The sequence below is a fragment of the Trachinotus anak genome, unplaced genomic scaffold (genome assembly GCF_046630095.1).
Source record: "Trachinotus anak isolate AG129_WGS33_773 ecotype Australia unplaced genomic scaffold, CSIRO_AGI_Tana_v1 ptg000004l, whole genome shotgun sequence".
Classification (NCBI taxonomy): domain Eukaryota; kingdom Metazoa; phylum Chordata; class Actinopteri; order Carangiformes; family Carangidae; genus Trachinotus; species Trachinotus anak.
In genome coordinates, this window is record NW_027273855.1 from 15898461 (window position 1) to 15925661 (window position 27201).

General features: G+C 41.3%; 1 protein-coding gene across 4 annotated transcripts in view; it reads left to right on the plus strand.

Moving 5' to 3' along the window:
• Positions 1-14998, plus strand: part of cacna2d3a (calcium channel, voltage-dependent, alpha 2/delta subunit 3a) — a 112243-nt gene extending 97245 nt beyond the window's left edge. The window contains exons 30-37 of one of the 4 annotated variants that reach the window (XM_071476366.1): positions 1086-1156; positions 3247-3322; positions 3447-3499; positions 5456-5511; positions 8126-8240; positions 12482-12594; positions 13772-13854; positions 13984-14998. In XM_071476366.1, the coding sequence (XP_071332467.1) occupies positions 1086-1156; positions 3247-3322; positions 3447-3499; positions 5456-5511; positions 8126-8240; positions 12482-12594; positions 13772-13854; positions 13984-14076 (660 nt within the window). In that variant the 3' untranslated portion in view covers positions 14077-14998. The other 3 variants (XM_071476367.1, XM_071476369.1, XM_071476368.1) reach the window with 3 other exon arrangements.
• The last annotated feature ends 12203 nt before the right edge of the window (positions 14999-27201 follow it).

Sequence of the window (27201 nt, forward strand, 5' to 3'; positions counted from 1 at the left end):
TAATTTGGAGGTGATGGAGCATTTTAGGGTTACACTTGTCAAGTTGTTTTGTCTCATTGTTGTTATGTAGGGAAAATGTTATAAACTAACAAGGTAGCATGAATGTGATCTGTCAAAATGTTGTATTGAATGTGTGAGAGGTCTTGAGTGGGGCTGTGCGGGGGAGCTGGAGGATCTACCAGGCTGTGGCATGTTGTGTTGTTTCTGTGAGGAGGTTACACTGGTGAGATGCAGCTGAGGTGGGATTCTTTGCCTCCAAGGTGTCACGAAAGTTAGGATGTGATAGGAGAGATGGAGGGTGTAGTTCACCCTCCCAGCTCCATGTCTGATAATGGATAATGTTTAATGCTAAGGCTAACTTTTAATAATTTAGTATTTTTTGTCCCTGCGGCATCACCTGGCTTGGGGTAGTCTGAACAGGTAATGCCTTTTCACACCACAGGCTCGAGGTAAACCCTGGTCATGCATTGCGTTGCACTCAGGAATCTTAGGATCTTGAAGCTCAGTGAGTAGTGCTGAGACAACTTGTCAATTAATCAATAAGTCAATTGATGGAAAAAGGAAATAGTCAATACAAGCCACAATACCAAGCATCTCTTTGCAGCTTCTTAAACACGATAACTTGCTAATTTTGTCGTTTTTGTATAGTTGTGAATTAAATATAACTTGGTTTGGTTAGTTTTGCACTGTTGATCAGAATAAACAAGTGGCAAAAAAAGCTTCCTGTCTCAGCTTTATGAGGTGAGATGGTTAACCTTTTTGCAGACTGTAGCTTGTATTTGTGTGTATTTGGAACATGAGGCCTTTGGGAAGTTTTCTGTGTGGGAGATTTTATTCTTAGTTTTGTTCCTAGAAGGTGTTTCTATATCGCTGAATTTTTTCTTTGGCCAAAGCCACTTAGTCATTTCTGCATGCTTTAGGGTTTGGTAATTGAAGGTTTCTCTTATGGATATTCTTGACTGTCCATGTGTCAGTTTTTGTACCTGCAAGGGCTTTCAGCCATCGAAACACTATTGTGCTTAAAGTGAGTAACATTTTATTATGACTTGTTTTGTTAAAGAAAATCTCTTTGCCTTCTCTCTCAGACGGGGAAATTTTTTGGAGAAGCAGAGGGAGCTGTAATGAGTAAGCTTCTGCAGATGGGCTCTTTCAAGAGGTAAGGATTTCAAACTGCACGCCCATGTGTGTCTGTGGGTGTATGAGTGTGTACTTGTATGTGCCAGCACAAGTGTATGTATGAGTGTGTGCATGTGTGTGTGTGTGAGTGAGTGAGTGTGAGCATGTGTGTAAATGTATGTGCATAATATCAGGCAGGCCGCAGAATGAGAGCATGTCTCCCCTGGCGCTGACAGCTCTTAACTTGGCCAATCGTGTTGAGGTATTCAGCGCTGAACTCCGACCCCTCGCTCAGCAGAGTTCTCCGTTAGGGGATTATAGCAAATCTTTTCCTGAAATGAAGGAATTAGGAGAAACTTGAAGTCACACATACACGGACACACACATATGTAGACACGTTCACACATATACTGCTTGTTGCAGAGTGTGTCTCCTGGAAAACGCCAGGAGCAGTGGGCGGCGACATTCTGCAATTAATTTGGAAATTTAACCCAGGAGGATACCTTTCCCAGAATTACAGAGCAGAAATACAGAGAAGCAGACACTGACGGACACATACTGTAGTTTGACTGTGGAGTCAAACTCTTATGGTCTAACGTTTGTGGAATCTTAACTTAACGAAGCTGCACGGTTAAGTGTAAATTTAGCTCGCACAGAAGCTTACAACCACATTTCCAACACTGCAGCATTCAGTTCTGCCTTTGGGACGTGGGTGAGGAATTTTTTGCCATGCTGTCGTGGTATATAAAAATCATCGGTGACAAATCATCGCACAAGGAGACAACCACGCCTGTTTATCATAGGGATGAAGCTCAGAAGCTGACAGCAAATGGTTTACAGTCCCACTCGTAAAAACAAAGAGGCCTAAAAGAGCTTTCGCTGACTCTCTACTGTCGGGTGATGAGGGATTGTTTGAAATTGAGGACGACGTACGATGATGAATGAATAATGTGACTTGTGTAGTATTAGCATGATGAGTAGTAGAGCTTATAGATCTTAACTCTAATGAATCCAGTTCCATCTGTCTGAAGCCAGTAACATCTGTAGAGAATTAATGCGCTAAGTTGAAGAGCAGTTTCTGTCTTGATTAAAAAAACATTAAAGATGTTAAAGATTAGAAATGTTTTAAAGTGCACCACTTAAAGTTGGCGCACATTGGCAGCTCTAATGTATCTGTCAGCATTATGATTGCAGATGAAAACAAATGTAGGGAAATTATATTCAGTTACTTCTGGATTATCCATCTCTTCAAACACGCAGTAGGAAGATAAATCAATAAACATGCCGAAAGTGATGGTATGCACCCATGCAGGCCAAATGAAGGGCATGCTCACACCCCCGTGCATAGACACACTCATATACAAATATTACATTGGTCTGAGTTTGCTGCTAACACCATTATGTGGCCTGGCTTAGCACTAATTGGTTCCTGGCGGTGTGTTGGAGCTGTGTGTCACCAGCACTGTGACTGAGGTTTGAACATTGCCCAGGGCTGCGGATAGACTGGGCCCACTCAGACATCACACACATGCTCACACACACGTTCACACAAAGAAACAAAGTATTGTCAACTATATATTTATACAGAAAGCTGTCTGCAGGCTATGAGAACGAGTGTCCTGCGTGCGTGTGTGTGTGAGTGTGTGTGTGTTTTTGTGTTAGGAACCCCTTCAATAACCTCACCCAGACGGACCCAGACCTCACACCCTCAGGCTCTACTAAGCCCTTAAATCCTCTGATATCCCCTCAATATCCCCAAATCATCTACACACACACACACACCCACCTTCCTACATCACTTTATGGAACCTCTTGGGAAGCTCTCGGCTTTCAGTTGCTTTCCTTTTCCCATTCTTGCCACATCCATCCAATATATTATCCGTAGGTAACGCAGCAGTTATAGCAGAGGTGGGATCTTTCCTTCCTGCTCCCACACAGCAGGCCAAATGGCCCCGCAGGCGTGTAATCGTAGAGGCTATGTGTGAATCAAAACTTTTATCACCTTATCCAGGCTGTATCGGCCTGACAAAAGCATTATTGTGAAAAGTCAAATCTAAAGACATTCTATGTGTTCCTCACTTTATCTCTGTCTCACTCTATGTCCTTTCTTTTCTATCTTTATCTACACAGAGTCACTCTGTATGACTACCAGGCTCTTTGCTGGGTCTTTTCAGAGAGTAGTGGCAGTGGACACACACTGTTGGATGTGAGTACTGCACTTTTTCAACACTGTTCAACCTCCTTGTTTGTGCTCCATGTGATGGAAAGTGGGGACAACATATTATGTGTTATTAGTGTCTCATGAATATTTTTTCTCTCTTTTTCCCCAGCCATACTTTGCTTTCTTCTCAGCCGTGAAGTGGATTCTGACCGAGCTTGTCATGTAAGACTTCTGTGTATGTGAGGGTGGCTTGTATCTGTTTGTTATAGCACATGCATGCTTCATACATACGTTTTTATGCCTCCATGCTGGTGACAACCATGGCCAAAGGCATTATGTTTTTGTGATATCTCATCAACGCCTGGCGGGGAATTCTTCAAACAGCACAAACTCAAGAATGAACTGATAAGAATTTGCTGATCAATGGTCAAGGTCACTGTGACACTAATTAGAACAAAATTTCATGCAAATGATTAACAGGATAAAATTATGAAATTATGACATTTCTCATCCAAAGGTTCTGGCCATTATTCAGCACTGTAACTCAGGAACAGAAGTGGTGATTGTGACCATATTGTGCTTTTGGTCGGATACTGAATTTGTGACACTAATCTTGGGTGCCTGCCTTGAAACTGTGGTGACTGTATAGATCTTCTGTGCTCCCGGGTTGAAGATGTGTATAAAAAATAGACTCTATCTGAAAACAGTATGTTTCTCACTGGAAATTATTCATTAATATCACACATGTCAATATAGTGATAACTTCAGTTTAGCCAAAAAAAATATGCTTCAATACTTGTCATTAAATTCCTTCAAAGGCTTCATTACATATATTATAATGAGTCTGGACAGACATGGATGCAAACTGCAACTTGACTAGTTGGCGGAGGCATACAACCGTAAGGCAGCAATTCTAGTTGAAGACTCATATGGTGGCCTCTTCTGTCTGAGGTTAACTGTGTGTTTGTGAGTATATACATCAAGTGTATGTTTGTTAACCAGTGCCTTCACATGTACGTCAATGTGATCACCAGTGAACATGAGCAGTAATGGCTACCTGATGTTTCCTGCTGCACGGGTATTCCTGTGATACCACATGATGAAGTTTTCCTGGGTGGTCTGATGTCACCACAGTGTATCATAGGAGATTTGAGTCGTCAGTTTTAATTTTACAGTCAGACACAGCAAAGTCAATTTTCTGTCTTTAAAATATTATTTTGAGTTTTTATTGTGTTTTTTATTTATTTTTTCATTTTCCTCTAATGTTTCACTTGTGCTTTATCAAATTAAAATATAAATGATTACATATGACCAACAGAAATGTATCTACTCTATGTAAAATTTATAGTTCAACAAATTTATAAATACCCATCACATTAAACACATATCATCTTACACAAGTCACAAAAAAGAATGATCATAGGTGTGAAGGTGATTGACATCAGTTAGGCACATGTGAAATTTATACAGAAGCACCCTAAGCACATGTATAGTCATTTTATAGTCAAAATTGCCAGTATATTGACATCTGTAATTAGGAAATGCCAAAGTACTGTCCTCTTTACAAATATTTTTCATTACATTGTTTTTATTTTTGGTATTACAGCTGATGTCAGGTCCAGTTTCATATGGGGAGAATTAACTCAAAAAACCGTATACGGTTAGCACTGAAGTGAGAAAATACAACCATCTGTATACTTAAATAATTTATTATGAGATCATCAAAACATGGCCGGCCTGTTTTAAAAGCTACTGCTCAAGACTGATGTTTTACAAGACTGAAGATCATTTCCCACATTATTCAGATGAAGAGAGTCAGATTGAACACTTAGCCGCATGGTCCGGCAGGCATAACAATAAACAACTCTCACTAGATGTTTTACATTTTTTTTAAATCATTTTTTTGTGAGTGAAAGTTTTAGAGGCACCTAAGGCATAAAATGATAAAATTGCAAATAGGATGACTGGCAATGAGCAAAGATCCTTATCTGTGTATGATTGCTCTTAAAGCCAAATTAGTTACCATTTATAAAAAATAAACTATTTGTCTCTTCTGTATGTCTGCAGAAACCTAAGTGATATTAGTAAAAAATGGTTGCAATAGAGAGAGTAACAGCATGTATTGTATAAGGATGTGTTGGAGTGTATTTTTATGGTCGATGTCTTCTCCATATTTAGATTCCTGGTCGAGTTCAACTTGTACAGCTGGTGGCACTCTGACCTCACAGCTAAAGGTAAGAACGCACTCATCTGGGATGTGCCGGCTCTCTCTCTCTCTCTCTCTCTCTATCTCTATCTAAAGCACACACACACACACACACACACACACATATATACATATGTACACAGCTAATAATATCATATTTTTGTGATGTATGCTGTAGTTAAAAATCACCACAGTGTATAAGAGGCATAAAGTGTAAAATAATAATAATAATAAATAATAATTTAGTTCCTCAAATAATTATCACTAATAGCTCTAATGAAGACTTAATATGACAATTGCTAGAAAAATAGTTTGCAAATAGTTCACTTTTGTGTAATTTGTATAAATACAGTTGCATTGCAAATTACTAAATTCATACTGATATGCATACCTTAAAATATGTATTAAAATATTACTTTATTATATTTTTCACAAACACACTTTTTCACCTTTGATTTTCTTTAAATGGTTGAAAACAGTTGCTTTCATTACCAGGATGGCAGATATTCTCCTTTACAAAACAAACATACATGAAATGAAAATAATAGACAGAATAACAGAAAGAACAGAAAAATGTTTTCTTGGATTTTCTACTACTTTTACATTATATTGCATTTATTTCATTTGGACATGGACATATTCTTAACCATCTGAGGGTTTACTTCTAAACTAACTTAGTTTTTCTCTGTTTCTGAAGAAATAATATAATAACAATTTTATATTTTGTTTTTTTTTTATACTTGTTATACTGCAAAAGAAGAAAACAATTTAGCATCTGCCAAAGAAAACCTTTTCTTTTCAGTTTTTGAATGAAACTGTTCTTTTAAGTACTATAATGTAATGTGAATGTAATGTAATGTAAATTATAATTATAATTTGTTCTATTTGATAGAACAGTACAAAGATAAAAAGCATACACTGACCCAAACATGTCCGTTCTCATACTAACGTTTGAGTTCACGTCTAACAAAGTTCATTGCGTACAGAGTAAACAACCAGTGTCCTCAGCACTGACCTTCTGTCTTCATCCTCGCCATCTCCCCTCCATTTCCTCTCGGTCTGAGTCAGTGTGACCACTGGAAAAACAGAATAAAGAGGCGCAATCCAAAACCTAAAAGTAAAAATGGCAGAACACAAGATTACCTCAAGTGACCTCAGTATGAGAGAGAGGGTGCACGTGTGAGTGTGAGTGTGCATGTGCATGTGCGCGCTTCTGTCTACACACACATTTGTATTTGTTTGTGTGTCCAGAGGGGTTATACTTGATGGTTTTATGACCTGTAAGGATGTGTGTCATATTGGTAGTGGTGGGAAGCAATATCCGTTTTGTAACAGGAGAAAAAAAAAAGGCTTCTCTCTCTTTTTCTCACTCAGTCTATCTCTCTTTCTCTCCTTCTCTGGTTTTATGTCTTTCCTTTCTTTTCCTGTCTCACTTTCTTCCATGAACACACGCACATTCTCATGTGATTGCTGCCAAGCTACGAACTCTGGGATGCCTAATGCTTTATGGAGTGTTGAATACTGTTTGCCTGTCTGAAATTAAAGCCTCACTAAGCAGCATCACATTGTAGTATTAATTCTTGCCAAAACTAATATGAAAATATTTCAGATGTGAATGTGAGAGAGGAGAGAGAGAGTGAGTGAGAGAGAAAACCACAAAATGAAAGTCTATAAAATGCTTTCCTTGCACACTCTTATCCCGAATGAAGTGAAGCTGGGCATCGCTGCTCGCCAAGCAGTCGAGACAATTTCACAGCTGGCTAGCCTCAGGTCTTAGCAGCACTTTCTATATCTTTTTACAATAGAGACACAGGCCTGTGACACACAGCTGAAACACCCCAACTTAGCAGCCCGTAACCCAATCTACACAGCCTCTGGAGCTGAACTAATCCCAGTCGTTTATATGTGTAGGCCACGTTTCTCACATGCATATAGTTGATATACAACTGTGCGCACACACACACACACACACGCACATTTTTTTCACACAGTACTGCCGCGCTGCTGACAAGCAGTAATTAAACCACTCCATTCAAGTTACACACATAATCCACCATCTTTAGAAATATGTCTGTCATGTAAAAAAAAAAAAATGTGCGTAAAGCACTCTGATAAAAGTGACCTCACAGAATAAGACATGCATTTAAATGTATATGTTTAATATTCAAATTGGGCTTATATTAGCTTTAACAGGCCTAAAACTGAATGGTTTTTGTCTGGTCTTTTCCATCCTGTAGCATTGTTTCAAACCTCTGGGTGGCAGGAGAGTTCAAGCAATGCTGCATGAATGGTTGGCCTAGATTTACACTGGAAATATCTCCAGCAGGACAAGAGGCAGCTCTGGTTTAGAAATGCTGCTTTCTTTCAAACGTGTATGTTTGTAAGGATGTGGTGTGTTTAACTGTTAGCTTGCAATATATTTGCATAACTATTTTAAGTATATATTTGACTTTGAAATGAATGTTCCATGACTTTCCCACCAGCTTTGACTCATTTCCTCTTCTCCTTCTTTCTTTCATTGCTTCTTTCTTCCCATCTTTCTCTTTCTGTCTAACTTACTTTTTCTTCCTTTCTAATCTTTCTTTACTTTCTTCCTTCACTTGCCTCCCTGCCTCCCTCCTTCCCTTCCTTCCTGCCCTCAGGTCAGAGGATGGGTCGGACCATGCAGGTGCCGTGTGACACAGAGTACCCGGCTTTTGTCTCAGAGAGAACCATCAAAGAGAACACGGGCAACGTTGACTGTGACGGCTGCATCAAGTATGAGACACACAACCAGACACATGGCGACATAAATTAACACATCAACAAAAATCTAATCTAATCTGTCTGTTGTAAAATAAAAACCTGCTGGATATAAGCTGGCCGCTGCGCTTCATAAAACAAGCTAACAATGACAAATGAATTATGCCGTTAGCTCTCTTCTTTATATTTTTATCTCTCTAATCCCTGATAACGAGAAACACATTTAAATCGTTTGTTGTCTGTTGAAAACACTTTTATCCAGACAATCCATCAGTGATAAACATGTAGACACTCGCTCTCTTCTCTAGTAGTTTTAAATACAAGGCATTTAGAGATGAGAGAGAGAGAGAGAGGTGGAAAAAAGGCTTCCTTTAAAAATGGGAAAATGAGTGTGGTCCCCATTAACAATTTGGGCTTTTCTGTCAGGCAATTGTGGGGTGTTCTCTGGATCCCTCCAATGGGCCCTTCATTGCTCCCAGCTGTGGAACTGCCAGGGAAGCTCAGAACTCTGTGTGTGTGTGTGTGTGTGTGAGAGTGTGTGTGTGTGTGTGTGTGTTTTCATTGTGTGTCTGCTGCCGGTACAGCCCCACAAGGTCAGCAGGGTAACCACTGCCCTGGGTGCCAGCAGTAAAATGAGGTTTGAGGATGCAGTCAGACCCCCAAACACACACATACTGTACACACATGCACACACATGCAGGCACAGCACCTTCTCAGACATGCACACCCACCCGCACATACACACATGACATAAGTGTGCTTCAGAGAGGAATGGCCTCATCTCCAATGATGACACCAGAACCGGGATTAGCGGGCAGGGCTGTGAGCTCTGAGCAACATGTCGCCTTCAAATAAATCTTTTTTAAAGCACAATGAATTTGACAAAGTAAAATGGAGTTTTTATTTCGGTTATATGGAACTTTATAGCTCATATTAGTAATAGAGGATATTGGTGATAAACATCTGTTTCACGTTACAGGCTGACTGAGGCCTTTCTCTCATATTTTCATTGGGACACGTGTGTGTACTTTATGCTCTAGGAAATATACCCTAAGCTCTTGCCTGTTAAACCTCTCTTTACTGTACTGTTTGACTGTGTGTGTGCATGTGTGCGTGTCTGATGTGTGTATTTGTATTTGTCTATTACTTCCTGATGGATGAAACAGAGTGATAGAGCACAAGAAACATCGTAATCTTGTGAATGATATAATAGTTTAAGTGGCCCTATAGGATGACTTAACCTCCATTAATGCATTGCCAGCTTCTCTAGACTGTAACATGAGATTTAGAAAAAAGAGTGTGTCATGTCTCTAACCAGAAAAGTTCTTCAAGGGGACTATTAGCGACAATACTCGTGGTCATATATTCTCCCGCTCCACAGGCTCCTTTTTGTTTCCTTCAACGGTCCAAGATGAGACATGTCCCGAAATGAGAGAGGTTCAAAGTTGCAATGAGCTACAGCTTCAGCTCCACAGTTGGACATGTAGACGTGCTTTCATCTGCTAGAGATTCTTGAAATACATCAGTCTCTTTTTCCAGGGTAACATTAATAATAATGGTATTGCCGAGATAACTGTGTATATTATGAAGCTGTCACTCCTGATATGCTAAGTCAAGTTTTGTTTCTTTAACGCAGTTTTTTGAACAGATTTAAATACTGCAATAGCAGACCAGAATTGCTTTTTAGAAACGACAGTATTTGACAACAAAAAAACAGAATTGGTGCAGCAGTCTTTATGGAAGCAGTTTATATAATTTTGAGAGGTACCTGAATATCTGTCGTATTATTTTGATTATTTTAATTGTTCACAAGTGTTGAGTTTCACATGTTAAATTAAGTTCTCATATTTAAGATTGCTATAATAATTGTGTTAATTTTTGAATTAAACCTTTCTTTGCAAATCGTTCCCTTTTGGATTTTTTGGTGACATATACAATATGATTTTTCTCATGTAAGCTGCATTTCAATCCAAAGCTGCTTGAAGGTAAAAATATAAAAACGTGGGGAAAAAAAAGAAAAAGCAAAAACAAACAACAAAAAAACACCTCTAAAATGTCAAAAAAAAACATCTAAAATATCTGTTATCTATCTATATTATCTATTCCCCTGATATATAAATTAAATGCTGGAATCACGGTGCCTGATTTCCCCAAAAGTAATAAGAGAAATGGAAATAAAATGACAGCATTGCTCTGAAAACTTGCCAGTCTGTCTATTGAGATTTTATTGGAGCTGTTTCAATTCACTGAATTAGTAATTGTTAAATTACACACAGTAATTACTGGTCACATTTCCCAACTGTGATGACAGATATCTCTGAAAACCATACAGTGCATGCAGTTATGGTTATGGTTAAGTTATGCAATGATTAAATCATTGGAAAAATTTGAACCTTCTCTACAGGACACACACAAAAAAGTGTGTGCAAAAAAGTTTGCATTTAGCCAGAACTAAGCACAAGAGAATTTCAAAAAGAAAAAAATCTTTGCCACTGTGTAGCATTAACAGCAAAGCATGCAAACTTACAAATGTACTGTGAATTAATATCATGTTGTCATAGCTCTAACCCCTAAAATGAGCTTCAGTAAAGATGACACTGGAAAGACTGAACATTTTCCTTCATGATCAAAACATGTTGATAGGCAGAGCTCCTTTTTTTTTTATCAGATTCAGATTCAGATTATGTGATATGTTTTGTCAGAAGTTTGAGAAGAAGACATGTTCTGTCACCACATCATGGTGTTTGTCTTCATCTTTTACTACAGAACATCTATCCAAACCTTGATCTCTTTCTCTTTCGCTGACTTATCTTTCTTGCTGTCAGTCTCTATGTCACTCAAAGGGTCGATCTGTCTCTCTGTCATGCTCTATCTTCTCTCAAAGAGACATATTGGATGTCTTTGTTGTCCGTTTCTCTGCAGGCCAAAATCACTAGAAGCCACAGCACAAAGAGACCATGTCAAGAACACATCTATCTGTTTATACCGTCTGTGTGTTTGTACAAGAGTGTATGCATTGATGTCTGTCTCTGTAAATCTGTGCATACTGGTCAAATCCGTGTGTGTGTGTGTATGTGCATTCATATGCAGTGTAGTGCTCCCTTTCCCAGCAGTGAGTATATTCAAGGCCAGCAGCTGTGCTGTCAGGATGTGTTTAAGTCTTTTCTCCAAGAACACTTGCTCTGCTTTCTATCAGTGGGCTGAGCTGGGCCGGCCAGGCGCTGTGCAGGGCCGAGCACAGATTATTAAACATCAGCAGATCCTAATTTACCCTGATTAGAACTGGCTTGGCCTGTTTGCTGGGCTGGTTTGGTTGGATTCGGTTGGTCACGGTGGAATAACTGTATTAGAGTGCGGTGGATTGGTGCTACTCAGCCATCGGAGGCTGTTTGTGGCCAGACTAAATTGGTCATGGTATTGAATTAGAAAGGATGGAGATATTCCTAGAGATATGAGGTTTTGTTTTGATCCATCAGGTCTCTCCCTCTTCGTCTTAGTTCCTGTCCTCCTTCACAAGAGTCAAAAACGTGTATGCGTGTATATTTTTACATCTGCGTGTGTTCACTCAGTCACACGTGCGTGTACTCATACGTGTCTGATAAATGCTTCACAGTGAACTTGATAAATCACCCAGCTGTGGCAGAAGAGAGGGAGGGAGAGAAGCAAGAGATAAAGAACGAAAGGGTGACAGAAAGAAGAGATCATTTTTATGACCTCTCTTCTTCATAAAGCTTATCCACAGTCATAAATCACTGGGCAGGAGGGCGAGGCGAGGCCTGATCTTTCAGGCCAGTAGAACACAGCCATGGGAAGCTATGAGCACAAAAGTGTGGTTCCCATTTGTCTCCCTTTGGAGTGTTTTATATTCGGCAACACTTCATTGGTGCTCGCCTTGGATAGGATATAACAAAGACAAAAGAAGGGAAGAGCCTAAGGAAGAGGAGGGGATGGAGTGAGTTAGAGAAGTACACTTTATATGTGTGTCTATTAGTGTGAGTCTGTCTGTGTCTCTGTGTGTTTATTGACAGCTGGCGGTGAGACAAGTCTTCCTCTTCACATGCATCTACTGGACTCTCTTCAGTGCATCTCTCCTCTGCCAGGGGAGAATGTGAACACTCCTAACACAAATCCTCTGACACACATAGAAATTTACATCATACCCATGAGCCTTGTCTACTTGCCAAGCCAGCTCTCAACCTCCCGTGTGTCCTCTCCTCTTCCTTCCTCATCTCTTTGTTTCTGGCTGTGATTGGCAGGTCCTTTGTGATCCAGCAGATCCCCAGCAGTAATCTCTTCATGGTGGTGGTGGACAACAAGTGTGACTGCAGCATGTTCGAGCCAATCACCATGGACCCCATCGAAATCATGTATATCCTTCCTTGGCCAAAGAGTGGAGAGCTGTGGGGGAGGGATTCTAGTCTCTTGGTTTTCTTAATATATAAAGGTAATAGCACGAGGATCGTTTGGATAAAAGCAAGAGAAATAAATAAAGCTGAGACTTGAGAATAAATTTTGTCAAACAAGAAAAAAAAACCTGTTGTTATAGTACAAGCTTCATTAACTTCTAACAGCAAAAACTAACAATAATCAGAAGCTTCAAAGGGATGTGTGACTTTCCACAAAACATTCAGAGAAGCTTCTAAACCCAGGGTGTTGAGAATGAATGAACGAACTAATGAATAAATCAATGAATGGATGGATGGTTCTTGAAGGCGGTCTTAAATGCCAACCTGCTGCAAACTTCCCACATAGACTGTTTCTCCACACTGAGAGAAATATCAGTAATATTTCATTATGTTTTTTTGTTGGAGCTATCTATTTTCTTCCAGCCCATGCCTTCCAGTGTCAGAATCATTACAGCCAGTGTGTGTCCATTGACGTAAGTCTGATGGGAATAATGGAGAGCATCTCAATTTGTGGGGAGGCTTCGGGGAGTTTGTTTGCCCTCTACCCCCTCAGTGAATGCGAGAGATGGAAGCATCGTGTGGGAGAAGCAGAGGCTGCGAGACAGTACTCAACTACAAGTCTTTTTCACAGCGTATGTGTGTGCGTGTGTGCATGTGTTTGGACAGTGTTACTCAACAACCCACAATGTGATTGGATACTGATCAATAGCAGACACAGCTCAGAGCGGATTCAGACTGAAAGGAACTTAGCTCGTCACCACATACCAAAGCTGGATTCTTCTGCAATGTGCATTTCTCCGAAATTTTGTGCAGCACCGTCACGCTGTATATACATGTCCACCACTGTTTATTTTGTTGTGGAGTGCTTACTGTAGCACAAAGCCTGCTTCTGTTGCTATGCGACAAAATAAAACTCATCAAACATTGCTCAAAGTGAGCTCTTTTTTTTTTTTTTTTTTTTTTTTTTTTTTTGCACATTGTGCTTTGCGAAAAATATCCCTGCCTTCAGAAGAGCCTCTCTTTCCATGGTGCTCTCAGTATCATGCATTCCTTTCCATTATAAACAAGAAATACACTCCAGCAGGAAAACACCCTGCAGAGGGTACACATTGTCTGTTATTGCCTTGACTTCAGCTGCACATAATGAATCTCTTAAGTGCGAGAGATTGAAAATGCAAAAGGACAGAAGGCGCCCAGATACCTGTCACCCCTTTCACCCAGAGGTATTTGCACCATGCACACACACATACACACACACAGTACTCTCCTTCATACACCCTCCTCTGATTCTGCCTTTGTGTTTTATTAAAATATTCCAGATTTGCACATGTAATGCCTCCCTCTGTCTCTAGGAGAACTCAATGGAGTGTGGAGGAGCTGTGGGCCTCACCCCATCTCTTGGGGCAACTCTGCTCTGTGTCCTCTTGGCGCTGTTCCCTAGGTGACCAGAGCTAGCCACGCCTCTCCATCCAGCACTTGACTTGGATCGGCTTGGCTCAGCACACAAAAGAATTGCAACGATGCCACAGAAAAAAACACTCCTGCTGCCCCTTATAAAATGTTGCCCAATTTCAACTCACCACCTACAAAGCCCCTAGCCCAGAGGCACGTCCCTGCAAGACACTTATTTGAAAGGATTGATAAAGGATAGCTATCACAGTTGCTGAGTAGTGATCATTAAGGTGCTTTAGCAATATCACATGAGCTACACAGACATGTTTTTGGGGAGATCCAAACTTTTAAGCATAGTAATAATTCTAACAATGCACTTAGTAGCTTAAAAACTGCACAAGTGGCCCAGTAATACCCACAGACACTGACACCCACTATGTTCAGTCCTTTCAGGTAGCAGCTAAGGGCTGGGTTCTGTAGCTGGGCTTTGAACTGGGCATTAGAGCCACGTAACACCAATGTGGATAAAGACAGGCGCACCTTTCCTTGGCCCATTCTGACTTTTCATGGACAATAATGATTCTGAAGATTAAAAAAAAATAATACTGAAGATGAAGATGATTATATGTGGCTGGGGTTGTAATGAAATGTTTGTCTAATGATCTTTTTTTTCATGTTGAGAAAAAAATAAGTTCTAGTATATATATATGAAGAGAAAAAAAAGTTTTATTTATGATTTGCAAGTGGTACCCATAAACTGTGACTATGAGATTTTGAGTCCTCTGACGTGAGTGGTTATAAATATTTGAGCTTTGCCTTATTGAACGATATTGGTCCTGTTTGTGTACTTTTGAAATAAAATGATGTTTAAAATCTATGCTGTTGTTGAGAGGCTCTTTAGCAAAGCAGACCTTGAAAAGAACAATAGACATCATATGAAGGATTCTCGCTATAGATTGTCTGTTGTTGCTGGCAGATGAATACAGTATCTGCTTAAATGGTCGGGGAAATGTTTGGCTGCTTTTTGCCCTCCACATGAGATGTGAGATGTGGCAGGCTTGTGTGTGTGTGTGTGTGTGTGTGTGTGCACATATGCAAGTATTTGTGTGTGTTCATCTGGTGTTTTCCTCTTCTGTCATTCATATACGCCTCTCCCCCAGAGGCTTATCCCCCACACAAAGAGAGACAATAAAGACCATGACACTGAAATCGAAGGCCAACCACAACATACATCTGTACTTGTTTAGGAAATGGACACAAACAATCAAACTTTCTGACAAACATACCCATGTGCACATACATGCAAGGACAGGATTACTGTGCCATGCCAGATCAACTCTTGGTTGAGTGTCTGTGTGTTCATACATAGGAGCACAATAAGTGAATAAATGAAAAAAAGAAACCAACTAAAAGTTCTCTGTCAATGTCAGAAGGAGGCCACTCCGCTGTGGACTCTGTGTCAACACCAAGGGCCCTGTGGTCAACAATGGGACATGCTTAGACTCCATCTCTTTCTCCATCTCTCAGCTCGCCAGTTCCACTTACCCCCCACCCCACTTTCCTCCTCCACTGACAAGGTAATTCTCACCATCCTCATGCTCTAAACTATTCTCTACCGTTTCACTGATCTTGTCCCTCGAGCAGAACTGTGTGACTCTCTAATCATTCTCAGTTCATCCTGCTCTTCCCCTTGTTCTGGTCCAAAGACTCCCTGGTGGGTCATTTATCACTGCATAATGGGATTGGAGCTGTTTTGAGTCAACACGCATCTAATCCGGTCTGTGATTCCTTCCTGTTTGCCAGATGAGTTATGGGAAAGTGCATCCAATAGGCTACGTGTACAAAAGGCAGACTTGGGAAAGCAATCTTCTTTCTGGGGAGATGCCACAATGGCAGCCCTGTTGCCACCTCGGGGCCCTGTGAGTGATAAATGCTCATTTCTGTTTTCTGTAAGCTGTTTTCCCCCACACACAGGTGCTAAAAAAAAAAAGAAAAAAGAAAAAAGCACAGAAATGTAGTCATGCAGTCAATACACAGTTGATGATGCAGTTCAGCTTTAAGAAATTTGAGAAAAAAAGACAACCAAAAGAGAAAAGTAAGAAGAACATTTAACTTGAAGATCCATTTCAAAAAACATCTCTCTTTTTTTTTTTTTATGGAAGCATAAATGTGTGTGTCTTTCAAGGTTTGGGTCGGCACAGAAGTGTTCGTGCAGTCAAGCCAGGTCACACCTACAACCCCTGTCCATCAAAAGACACACATTCAGAGGCACAGCAAGCGAGTGAAACATCAATGAAGGTAGTTTATGAGCAGGCATCCACATTCCTTCCCAATGATCCGATCCACACTGCTGTTTGTGGTGGGAAGGAACTCCTGAGAGACGAGCCACTGATCACTGGGACACAATGCCCTTAAGGGGCCCAGCAGTTCAAAACACACACATCCATCAGCGCTCCACTACTCTAATCCTGTTTGTTCACCATTATCCTGACCACATGAGGAACCTCCTTGGCTAATATACCGGAAGACAGATGACAGTGAATCGCACACGAATTCACACATTCAAAAGTTTGTGTGTACGCCCACAGTCTTAACCATGCAACACATATGAAGACAACGTACACACGCAGAGGCGGTCACGCAGAGGGCAAAGCTTTTGGTGTTACCTCCAATGGAGTGGATAACATTGGTGGTTCACTTTGAAGACCACAGATATGTTTAAATGGAAATGATTCTGAGCAGCTGAACCACACCAGGACCACACACAGGCCCAGTGACCACAACACGCCACAGCTAAGACAAGCTGGGAAAACACATATACGATTCGGCCGGCATTCCACTGGGTGACTAGCAAAATATCAACCCTGCAACTCACTGTGTGCATGTATTCTTATGTTTGCAGAGAGGATAGGTTTGCAGTGGTGAGTATCTTATTTTGGAGAGAGAAAGAGGACCGTGCTCAGTGGGATTTTCTGCTTTATTGTGTGAATTGTGTAGTCGAATTCGATTTTTTTTTTTTTTTTTTTTTTTACATGTGGTCATTATTTTCACCCCTTGCCCTCTAAGCATCGTTTCTCAGCTCCATCCTTATTTACCTCCCTCTCCACCCAGCCTTACCTTATTCCCTGCAGCTCTGGCCACATGCTTGCTGGCTGTAGCGGTGATAATGACCAGACCTCTCAACTACCTCACCCACGCATGCACGTACCCACACACACACACACACACATCGCAGACGAAAACCGAACCAAACCCCAAAGACAAATTTGTTCCTGCGGGTGCCAGGAGACACGCTGCTGCCAAGGTTGAGAGGTGCCAGCTGAAAACATACGCTCTCAACACACGCACACACACACACACATACACTGAGTACGTTGTGTACCCCACACTGTGACAGGAAGAAAAGCCTTCAGCCTTATGGACCTCTTGGTGAGCTTAAAGACCTGACAGCCAGCTGAACTAATACTGTCTGTGTGTGTGTGTGTGTGTGTGTGTGTGTGTGTGTATCTGTGTGTCTGTGTGAAAACTGAGAAACTATATCTCATTGTTTTTGTGCTCCGATTAGGATTAGCATGCAGTATATATTTGGGAAGAAGAGTGCACATAATTCATAATTCACCAGCTGGTAGTTCATCAGTTTTCTGTCAGACAGGCAGCTTACTCTCATCAGCCAAATATTAAATAACAAAACCAGAACAAATCATAGGCATATATTTAGCATTCCATTCTGTGTTTGTGCAAACAAGCTGAGGGAGATTTTTCAACATTTGCATATTCAGCTGAGTCTTTGTAGCTTGCGATCTGAGCTCTGCCAGCCCGTCGAGTTTGCGAAAAGCCTCATTGGGTTACACATGGCAAGCTAAGCAATGGCCTGAAGGGGCACACATATTGGTTCCCTCAAACAGGAAGTGGCTAAATGGAGACCCAGGAGCCCCCCTGCCTTGCCTCTGCCACTCAAATGCACCCAGGCTGTTTTTAGAGTGTAGGCCAGCTTAACAGAATGGACAGTCAGGAGTGAAGAAAGAGGAGGGGAGGGGAGGGTAAGTGAGAGAAGGTGGAAAGCTAGATTGGAGGTCAGGGAGGCAATGGAGGGAAAAGGCGGGCTGATTGCAGCAGAGTAGGTGGTCTCACGATATAATGGCTCAAAGCAAAGCAACACCACTGGTTCTCAGCCTCGGTTTGTCCCAAGGTCTCCGTGTTGGATTGGGATTGAGAGCTGCTATAAGTGCTGTGAGCGTTTTAGAGTTCCCTCGAATCACAGTTCATCAGCATCAGTGTGTTTGTCTTGGATGGAAGACGGATCAATGAGTTAGGGACTATTTGCTGTTGGCTCTATGCTGCCTGTTATAAATCCTGCTGTGCTGATGAAGGTTGAATGTTGATGTGATAATTGATGTAGTGTTTTGGTTTTCTTTTTTTTTTGTACACGGCGTCTCCGGGCATGGTGTGGTTACATCAAACTTTTATAGAAGTTTGTGTATGTGTGTGTGAGCATGTGTGTGCGTGTCCATCTGTCATGTTTGATTAGTATCTTTATACCCTAGCTGGAGAGCTGCTCCGGCTAACCCTCTATGAACTCAGTGTGGACAGGACTAAATGGTTGCTCTTACTGGCACATTAGTATATATGTGTGTGTGTGTGTGTGTGTCTGTGTGCGTATGTGTGTGTGTGTCGTGCTGGTTTAGTTTTTTTCATGCATCGTACAGTGAATACACACTCACATAGACAGAGTGTATCGACACTGCATTTATGCTCTGTGTGGTTTGTGTTCATGTTTATGTGCGAGTGTGAGTGCCTGATCAAAGGTGTGTGTGTGTGTGTGTGTGCGCTTGGCCAGACCAATGAGCCGCATGTTCTGTGTGCGCCTGGCCCTGGGATTTCGGCGCCCTTATTTTGCATAGCAGAGCAGTGAAAGGAAGGCTAAGGTTACAACCACAGGCCCTGACAGAAAAATCACTACAGCAATGTGACATTTATATGCCCTAGTGTCCCCCACTCTCCCCCTCTCTCACCCCTCTCTCACCCTGCCCTCACCCATCATTACCCTCTTGACCGTAGGAGTATCTAAAGCCTTGCTCTTGACATCAACCGCAGCCCTGTATATCCTCCTGCTCTCCCTCACTCTAACCACCATCACGCCCCTTTTCTGTATCTCTGATCTGTGTGTCTATGTGCACATGAGCGCTTGTGCCACAGATTTATGTGTGTGTATGTGTGTGTTTGTTCCATGCATGCGGTCCTCCTGCTCTCTCTCACCCTAACTGTCTGGAGCATTTAGAGGGCATGACATCACAGCGGGGTAATGTTGGGCGCTGACGTGTGCTTTGCGGTAGAGGCAAGCAGGGCTATGACGCCGTCTGTTTGTTTTTTGAGATCCACAGTTAGAAGGGAGGCCTGGAGAGCCAGTTGATTAGGGCTCTCATTTATGTAACTGTTACAGTTCCAAAGTTAAAGGCCATGTTGTAATTAAAAATAATCAGGGCTATAATGGACTCAGGACATGATCTCGTCATAGCTCAGAGGCATAGTGTGTGTATGGTTGCATGTGCATGGGTGGATGTATCAGTATTTGTGATTCATATTGCTTATTTTTGGGTGTGCGGAGTGTATTGTTAATGAGCTGTGTAAGCTAAAAATCCTGGAGTGTGTCATTACTGGGGAAGGAGAAGAGAGAAGCTAACCCACTGGCTGATTTGTTCACGAGAGAGAGAGAGAGGACAAAAGGGTGAAGCTAAAAGAGACCGAGAGAGCAGGGCAGAAAGGAGAAACAGGGATGAGAATGGTGGAGCAGGAACATGTTGGTGTATGCATCCATATGTGTTTCTGTACGTGCAAAAGAGAGACACACACCAGAGATGGTTCATTTGTGCTTCTTTGAGCGTAGAGAATTGCAGTAATTCTCCTGAAATGCTGTCATCATTTATAAAACGAGGGAAAGAAACACACTTTTAAACAGACACACATTGACCTTTACGTGTTACTGCAAACCTCCCTGGCTCAGCCCAAGTCTAAATCACAACATCTGCTAATGTGGTCCTTCCCCAGATTACCTGGAAGAACAGAGTCGAGTCTTCCCATTCTTAATGAACTTTATTTCCTCCAGTTCTCAGTGAACCTTTATTTCTTTCCTTCTCAGTGGGCTTTTTTTGTCCTCCCCTTTTTGTGGACCTTATTTCCTCCCCTTCTGATTTGACCTTATTTCCTTTCTCCTGGACCTTATATTCTCCCTTTCCCACTGACCCTTATTTCCTTCACTTTTCACTGGACCTTTTCCTCCCCTCCTTGTTCTTCCTCTTCTTACTGTGCAATAGTTTCTCCACTCTGGACTTTATTTTCTCCCCATCTCTCTGAACCTCACTTCCTCTCCTTCTCATCATCAACTTCCAAACCAAATTCAAGCTTTGAGATGATTGTGATGAGTTCCTCTTTTGCCCAGTGAGAATAGACACTTCACACAAAGGCATCTCCTTAAAGATCCAGGTTCATAAATCCCCAGAGAATGATCTCAGCATATATACAAAGGTTTAATCAGACACATAAACATCTCGCAGCCTCTCGGCCCATCACACCACTCTCACTGCCACAGTTAAGGGCACACGATGGAGTTCCTGTTGTGCACAGTGTCTCCTAATCAGTTCTGTGGCCTGGAGTTGTTTATCTGATAAAATAATTCCTTTGTAAACCATTCAAACCAGCCCAGCCCAGTCTCACCAGCCAAATGCCTTACCATTGTGTTGATGGAGAAGAAATGGGCCTGATCCTAATAAACTATGTATTTATGGGACCGAGGGTAACAAGTTGAGTCAGAGTGGTAATTTTGGCCAGCATCTGTTTATATACTTTTTTAACAGTCTCCCTGGTGTAAACAATGTGTGTGGTTTGCAAGCACTAAACGCGTGCTCCATTAAACAATCAGATCTCTGCTACTTTTAAGAAACTGCGTTGCTTTAAATGCATAAACCTTATGATAACCTGGTGCAAAAAGTTGTTACAGTAATTACAGCTTGACGTGCAACGGTGAAAAGAAGAATTGTTAAAGGAGTATTACACCTAAAAGAGAAGAAGAGGGAATAGCCTTATTGCTAAATTTATGTAAAATTATGTTACAGTAAAAGAAGCAGCAAGAAGAAGAATACAGTGTAACAAATGTATTCCACGCCATACTTTCACTGTGCCAGTCCAGAATAAATGTCTGGCTGATTATTCTGGGATATGTGAGAAAATATTTTCAATTGTTTGGATTCCTTAAACCACTCGTAATTATCAAGAGTGGCCCACAGCAGCAATGAATACACTAATGCTCTTACCAAACACAATGCTGAGAGGCACTGTATATGGGGGAGAAAGAATAATTACTTGCTTTATGCACAAAACAAGCTTTATTCAAACATGTTCACTGTTAGCAAGCCAAGCTAGCATCAGCAGCATCTGACTGATAAAAAAGTTGAAGGGCACCTACAGCCTTCCAGCTAGTCGCTGAGGTGCACCTGCAGCTAAAAAGAAATAGTCATAAAGCATCCAATCAAAAGACAAGAACCATTCCCTTTCTTCTACAACACTGGAGGTGGTGATTTTAACAGCTGATGATGAACACCACATTTATGTCCAGTTTAATTATGACTTTTTATGAATAGATTAATTTATTTGTATCATTAGTGACAAAGTGGCTTTTTTTATCATATGATTACAGTCCCTCCACTGCGTAAATTACAGTTTACTTCCCTTTTCTCTACACACTGTCCAGGGCAGGATGTCAAATTCAGTGCAGCTCTGTCACCTAGAAATTATGTTTATATGCTACTAATTTGTCCGGTGCCAAAAGGTTACATTGTATGTGCAGTGTGTTATGAACATGAATTGGACTATAATTGAGGAGTTTTGAGTATTTCCCAGATGTCTCCGCCAAAGGTGAAATGTAAATTACGCCCTTGGGTGAAGGTGAATTGAAGGTGAAAGGAGGCATAAATTGAATCAGCACATGTTCTGAATCCCTCTTTTGCTTCTTCTACTCTGGGGCTGTAAGTTTTTAGGTTGATTTTCCCGTTCTGGTGGACCTCCTGGCCGGTACCCTGTCTCCTCTCAACAGCTTCGACAACAGGAGCAGGTGTGTTTATATCAGGTATGTGACTGTGTGTGTGTGTGTGTGTGTGTGTAAGCTGCCAGCTGTGCGTCTTGTCACAGGTAGTCAGTGGAGTGCGGAAACTGGACCCAGCAGGCAAGTGTGTCTCTTGTCATGCACTGATCCCAGCTGGCAACCACAAGACCCACCTCTGAATATTAAATACACCTGTTTTAGAAGCAAAGGGTCCCAAGCTTGTTCTTGAACAAAGAAAGTGATGGTCATCCATTGAGTCAAGTCACTGGGTAGTGGAAGGTGTGTGTTTTTGTGTAGACTGAGGGTTGGGCAGCTGGAGCAGAGTGGGAATGTGAGTTAGTTGATGATATGTTGTTGGATAAGTCCTCCTCTGTGCAGATAAACCATGTAATAGATCCTTATTCATACTATACTTTTCAGGTCATTTCTGAGCTTAAGTCTGTGCCTCACTCCTGATCTGACGGTCCATCCATAAAGCAGGATGTCACCTTTATTAGTGAAGTTATCTACAAGATTCTTGTTTTTTTTTTTTCTTTTGTTTTATTGAACCAAAATCATCAAAACACTTCAGTGCTCCAGTGTCATGTTTTGATTACCTTCTCTGTCTCTCTGTTTTTCTATGGATATATATATATACAATAATTGTGTCTACAATGTTTCAGCATGTATAGACTAGAGTTGCATCTGTCATCCAGTAAGAATAATGTTTGGACAAAGCAAAATGAAGTCCTGCAGGTGTTATTATGAAGTTGAAAGCGTTTAGTCACTCCTCTGAATGGCTACTCCAGTTATAATGTTCAACTGGTTATCCCAAATTTTTGTGATCTGCTGTGACATTTCACAAGATTTAAGCAGTTACAGTAAGTAACTGTCAGTAATAAATATACTGGGTAAATCGTTTTATTTTCTCTACAAAGTACAAATAGTCTTTTAAAAACAGTCACACAGACTTGAAAATAAAGATAAAAACAAAATGACACTAACCTAATGGTCGCCTATAGGTGTAATGAGAGAGAATTAAAGCTGACTTCACTGGTGCACTCAGCTGGTCTGAATAAGAGTGTCAGCTGAACACCTCAAATGTAATGTTTTCATAACATGAACTATGTTCTATGATAAAACTCACCAAAGTTTATTTTGGTAAATGTTTAATGAATACCCACTTCCCTCATTAATCTCCCAGCTAAGCACAAGAAAGATAAACAGTCAAGCTGTTAAACAGCTGAGCTGTCCCACTTTTTTTCACCCACATATTCATACCTTCTTATAAAAACCTGGAGGGCCGATACGCACTCCAAACTTGGCAGATCAGCCTCACTTCGGTCAGAGGACTTCCCTAGTCTTTTTCTCCCTGTACTCTCCGTAGTTCTCTGTCTCTCTCTGTCGCTCTCTCTCTCTCTCTCTCTCTCTCTCTCTCTCTCTTCCTTTCTTTTTTTTTTTGGAATTCACCTCCATAATTTATTTCATGCAGGAAAAAGACATTGTGGGCTCATAAATCAAAAGCACTTTATATAAAAAGAAATGAAAGCCGCCTGCATATGGGATGTTTTAGCTCACATTCTTAGCAATTCGACATGTAATAAAAGAAATATGGAATTTTCACCTCAGGTCTCTATCAATAAAACAAATGTGAGCACAGAATATGCTCTGTGTTCCTGCGCTCACACCGTATCATGGCACTGACACAACTTGATTTGTTAGCCACAGGAGTGGATGTCTGAGCTAGTCAGGCAAAATGAGTGCAAGTACAGTAACTCTAAGTGTGATCTACACCCGTGCAAAGATAATTCTTATCATAGAAGATATATGGTTTAAAATCTTTTGATGATTGAGTTCCCAGAACACTAAAAAAGGTTTGTCCTTAGACAGGTTTATACTTACTTCCCTCTGAAAACTCTTAAAGCTTAAATCTCACACTTAAATCTTTTGCTCTGGACATTACGTGTACATTCATTTTTTTACTTGTCTTAAACAAAACCAGATAGACTAAATACAGAAAGGTTGGAATTTTCAGAGCAACACAAAGGCTACAACTTTCATCAGTCTCTCTTATTTCTTAGATGTAATCAAAACAAAACCCTTGAAAATGTATACCTGTGGTTTGAAGCTTACGTGGATACTCAACGTGGCAGCTTCATTTTATTTTCCCCTGTCAGATTGAATCTATCATTCTGCATGCCATTTGACTTATAGCATAACTGTTAGTCTGCTAAAGCCAGCACTGATCACTTTAATCTGTGCTGCTGTTTGTGGGTTTTTAAATGATCAGGTTGTGTGAAGCTGAAGTGATCTCCCCTGGGGAGAGATCATGTTACTCCGGGACACCACTGACAGCTCCTACTACTGTCAATTGCTCATTTATTATTTAATGGTGCTAGATGGCCACTTATCCTCTCCACAACTTAAGCTGAATTATACAAATGAAAACATATGATTTTCTAGAGGTAAAGGCAGGCATGTGATTTTTATGCCTCTGTGGCCAGAGGCATTATATTTTCGGGTAGTCCATCCGTCAGTGCCATTCTCATGATATATCAGGAACGAGGAGGAGGAACAAATGGTACAAATATCCGTTTGGATTTAAGGATTAACTGATTTTGATGGTCAAAGGTCAAAGGTGAAGGTCACTGAGACCTCACAAAACAGGTTTTTGGCTAGAACTCAAGAATTCATATGGCAATTCTGACACAATTTAACACAAATGTCTAATGATAAAATGATGAAGTGATGACATACTGTATATATCCTATATATACCGTATATATGCAAACTGTCAAAGGTCAACTTCACTCTGACATTATAATGTTCTGCAAAATCACTTCTGGCCATTGTTCAGTGCTGTAACTCAGGTACTGAAGGGGAGGTTGTGACCATATTTCCTGCAACTTGACTGGTTGGTGGAGGCATACAACCACAAGGCAGTAATTCTAGTGAAATTATGTAACCAATGGAAGTTGGATAAAATTGCTATTGTCACCTCTGCTTCCTGACTCTGCTTCACTTAACTGTAGCCGCTTGTGACTGTATGTGTGTGCATGCTTACATCTATGCTGAGTGGTGATTTGTGTTCTCTTAAAGACCTCTGTGCTCAGGGGAACAGCCATATATTTACCATTGTGGAAAAGACAACCATGTCGTCCTCCTGTCTCTGTAGCCCCCTCACCTTTTACTCTCTCCCCCAACTCCTTTTCTCAGAACAGTATAAGCTTGAAACGGCAGTCTACGAGGTTAAAATATCGTGCCGTGAACTTTATGCTGTCTGGCTTTTACAGCAGAGGCTGCAGAATGCATTTGATGACACCTAAGACAGTTGCAGCTATACTCATGGAAATAAAAGGTGCATCTCTGCCATGCAATGAAATAAGGTTCTGTAGATTTACATTGTAAATGAACAGTAAAAGACGTCTGTGAGTTGGTGGCTGCAACAGGATAAGTTAGTACACAGTCTCCCCGGCGCTACAGAGCAGAGGGACAGGTCTAAAAGGAATGTCAGTCTCTTAAAACCCTTCGGGTAAAGACTTAGGAACCACGGTCTGACTAAAAACACCTGCACCTTATAGAGGCCAGTGCACAGAGAGCTTCAACATCCTGATCCAACATACACATTCATGAATGTACGCTTTCACACAAACACACGTGCATAGGCTAAACACACATGCACTCACACAAATATGCATAAAAGCCATTTATGCCCTCACATAGAGAAATGCAAAAATCTATACAAATACTGCATATACCGCATGGCTTGTGTCATCTTTTCCATGCCTACCTACCCCTCTCTAACATCAGCAACATTTTTTGTATCTTTGCCTTCAGTAGGTAAGTGCAATGAAATACTATCCACGCGTTATAGAGATGGACAAGACCCAAAAATGCTCTACACTCCCAAAGAAACTTCCCCTCTGCTCCTTTTCAGACTTTCAGGAGGAAAAAAAACTCTTCTGTAGACAGTGAGTTATTTGTACAGGTCTGCAGCATGTCTGCATGCTTGCACTGGACTGTCACTGGGATGGGTGACTGGTTTTACTGGTCTACCTCTGCTCCCCTCAGCATGAGCCGCGGGAGAGGGGCAAAGTCAGCGGAACAGCATGATAGGGCGTAGCTGTGGAAACAGTTTTCCCGGGCAGACCTGTATTTGGGGCCTTGCAGGCAACTTCCTCATTAGTGTAGCTTGCTAAAAATCCTATTGATTGCACAGGATATCTTCAGACTGAATTCAGATTTATTAACTCTGAGATTTCCACACAGTGTACAGAAGCAAGCCCAGTCCTCGCACGGCAAGTCACACTGTAACACCTGGTATATTTCAGGTTTCCCTCCTCAAGACTAGAGTTTAGTTAAGTTTCAAACAAATTCCAATATGTGTGTTTTGGGTCCTTGCCATCTAATGTGGCCCAATCCAAGCGGTATAAAAAGAGGTGGCACAGCAGGATACCTTTATAATCTAATCGTGTCTCATTAGGCTTGCCTCAGGGCTGACGGCAGAAGGCACTATGCATCAGGTTAACACACTGCCTTAGTTAGTCTTAGCTTGTTTTCCTGGGCAGACAGCACACTGAAGTGCTCCAGCAGCCATTAAGAACCACAGCACGAGTGATGAGCTAGAGGATAAACTGGAGACTGGCTGGGAATCAGAGCATTAAAACACACAGTCATATAGAGAAATATAGACTGGGCCCTATCAAATACACCAACATTTACCAATGTAGCACCTGATGTAGCTGCTTGTAAAAGAAGTGGACGTGTTTGAAGTTCCACTAAGGACAGGATGAGATCGCTGCCGTGTATCGTCTGGGGACATAGCACTGTTCTCATTTTTGTTTTTGTCTGTCTTTTGTATAAACAGAGAAATCATATTTCTCTTTGTTGACATCCAAAGCTCCAGGGACCCATGGGGGGAAAGGGGGGGAAGAGTGATACGAGGGATTGTGTGAGAGGTAAGCACACAAAGAGTGAAAAGTGAGGGGCTGTGAGGAGAACAGAGACAGTGAGGGAAATATTGGCACTGGATATTTCCTCCTGTTTTGCTGCAAGGGTGCAAAGATTTTGTGCGTGCTGTATATTTGCACTTTGGTGTCAGAAA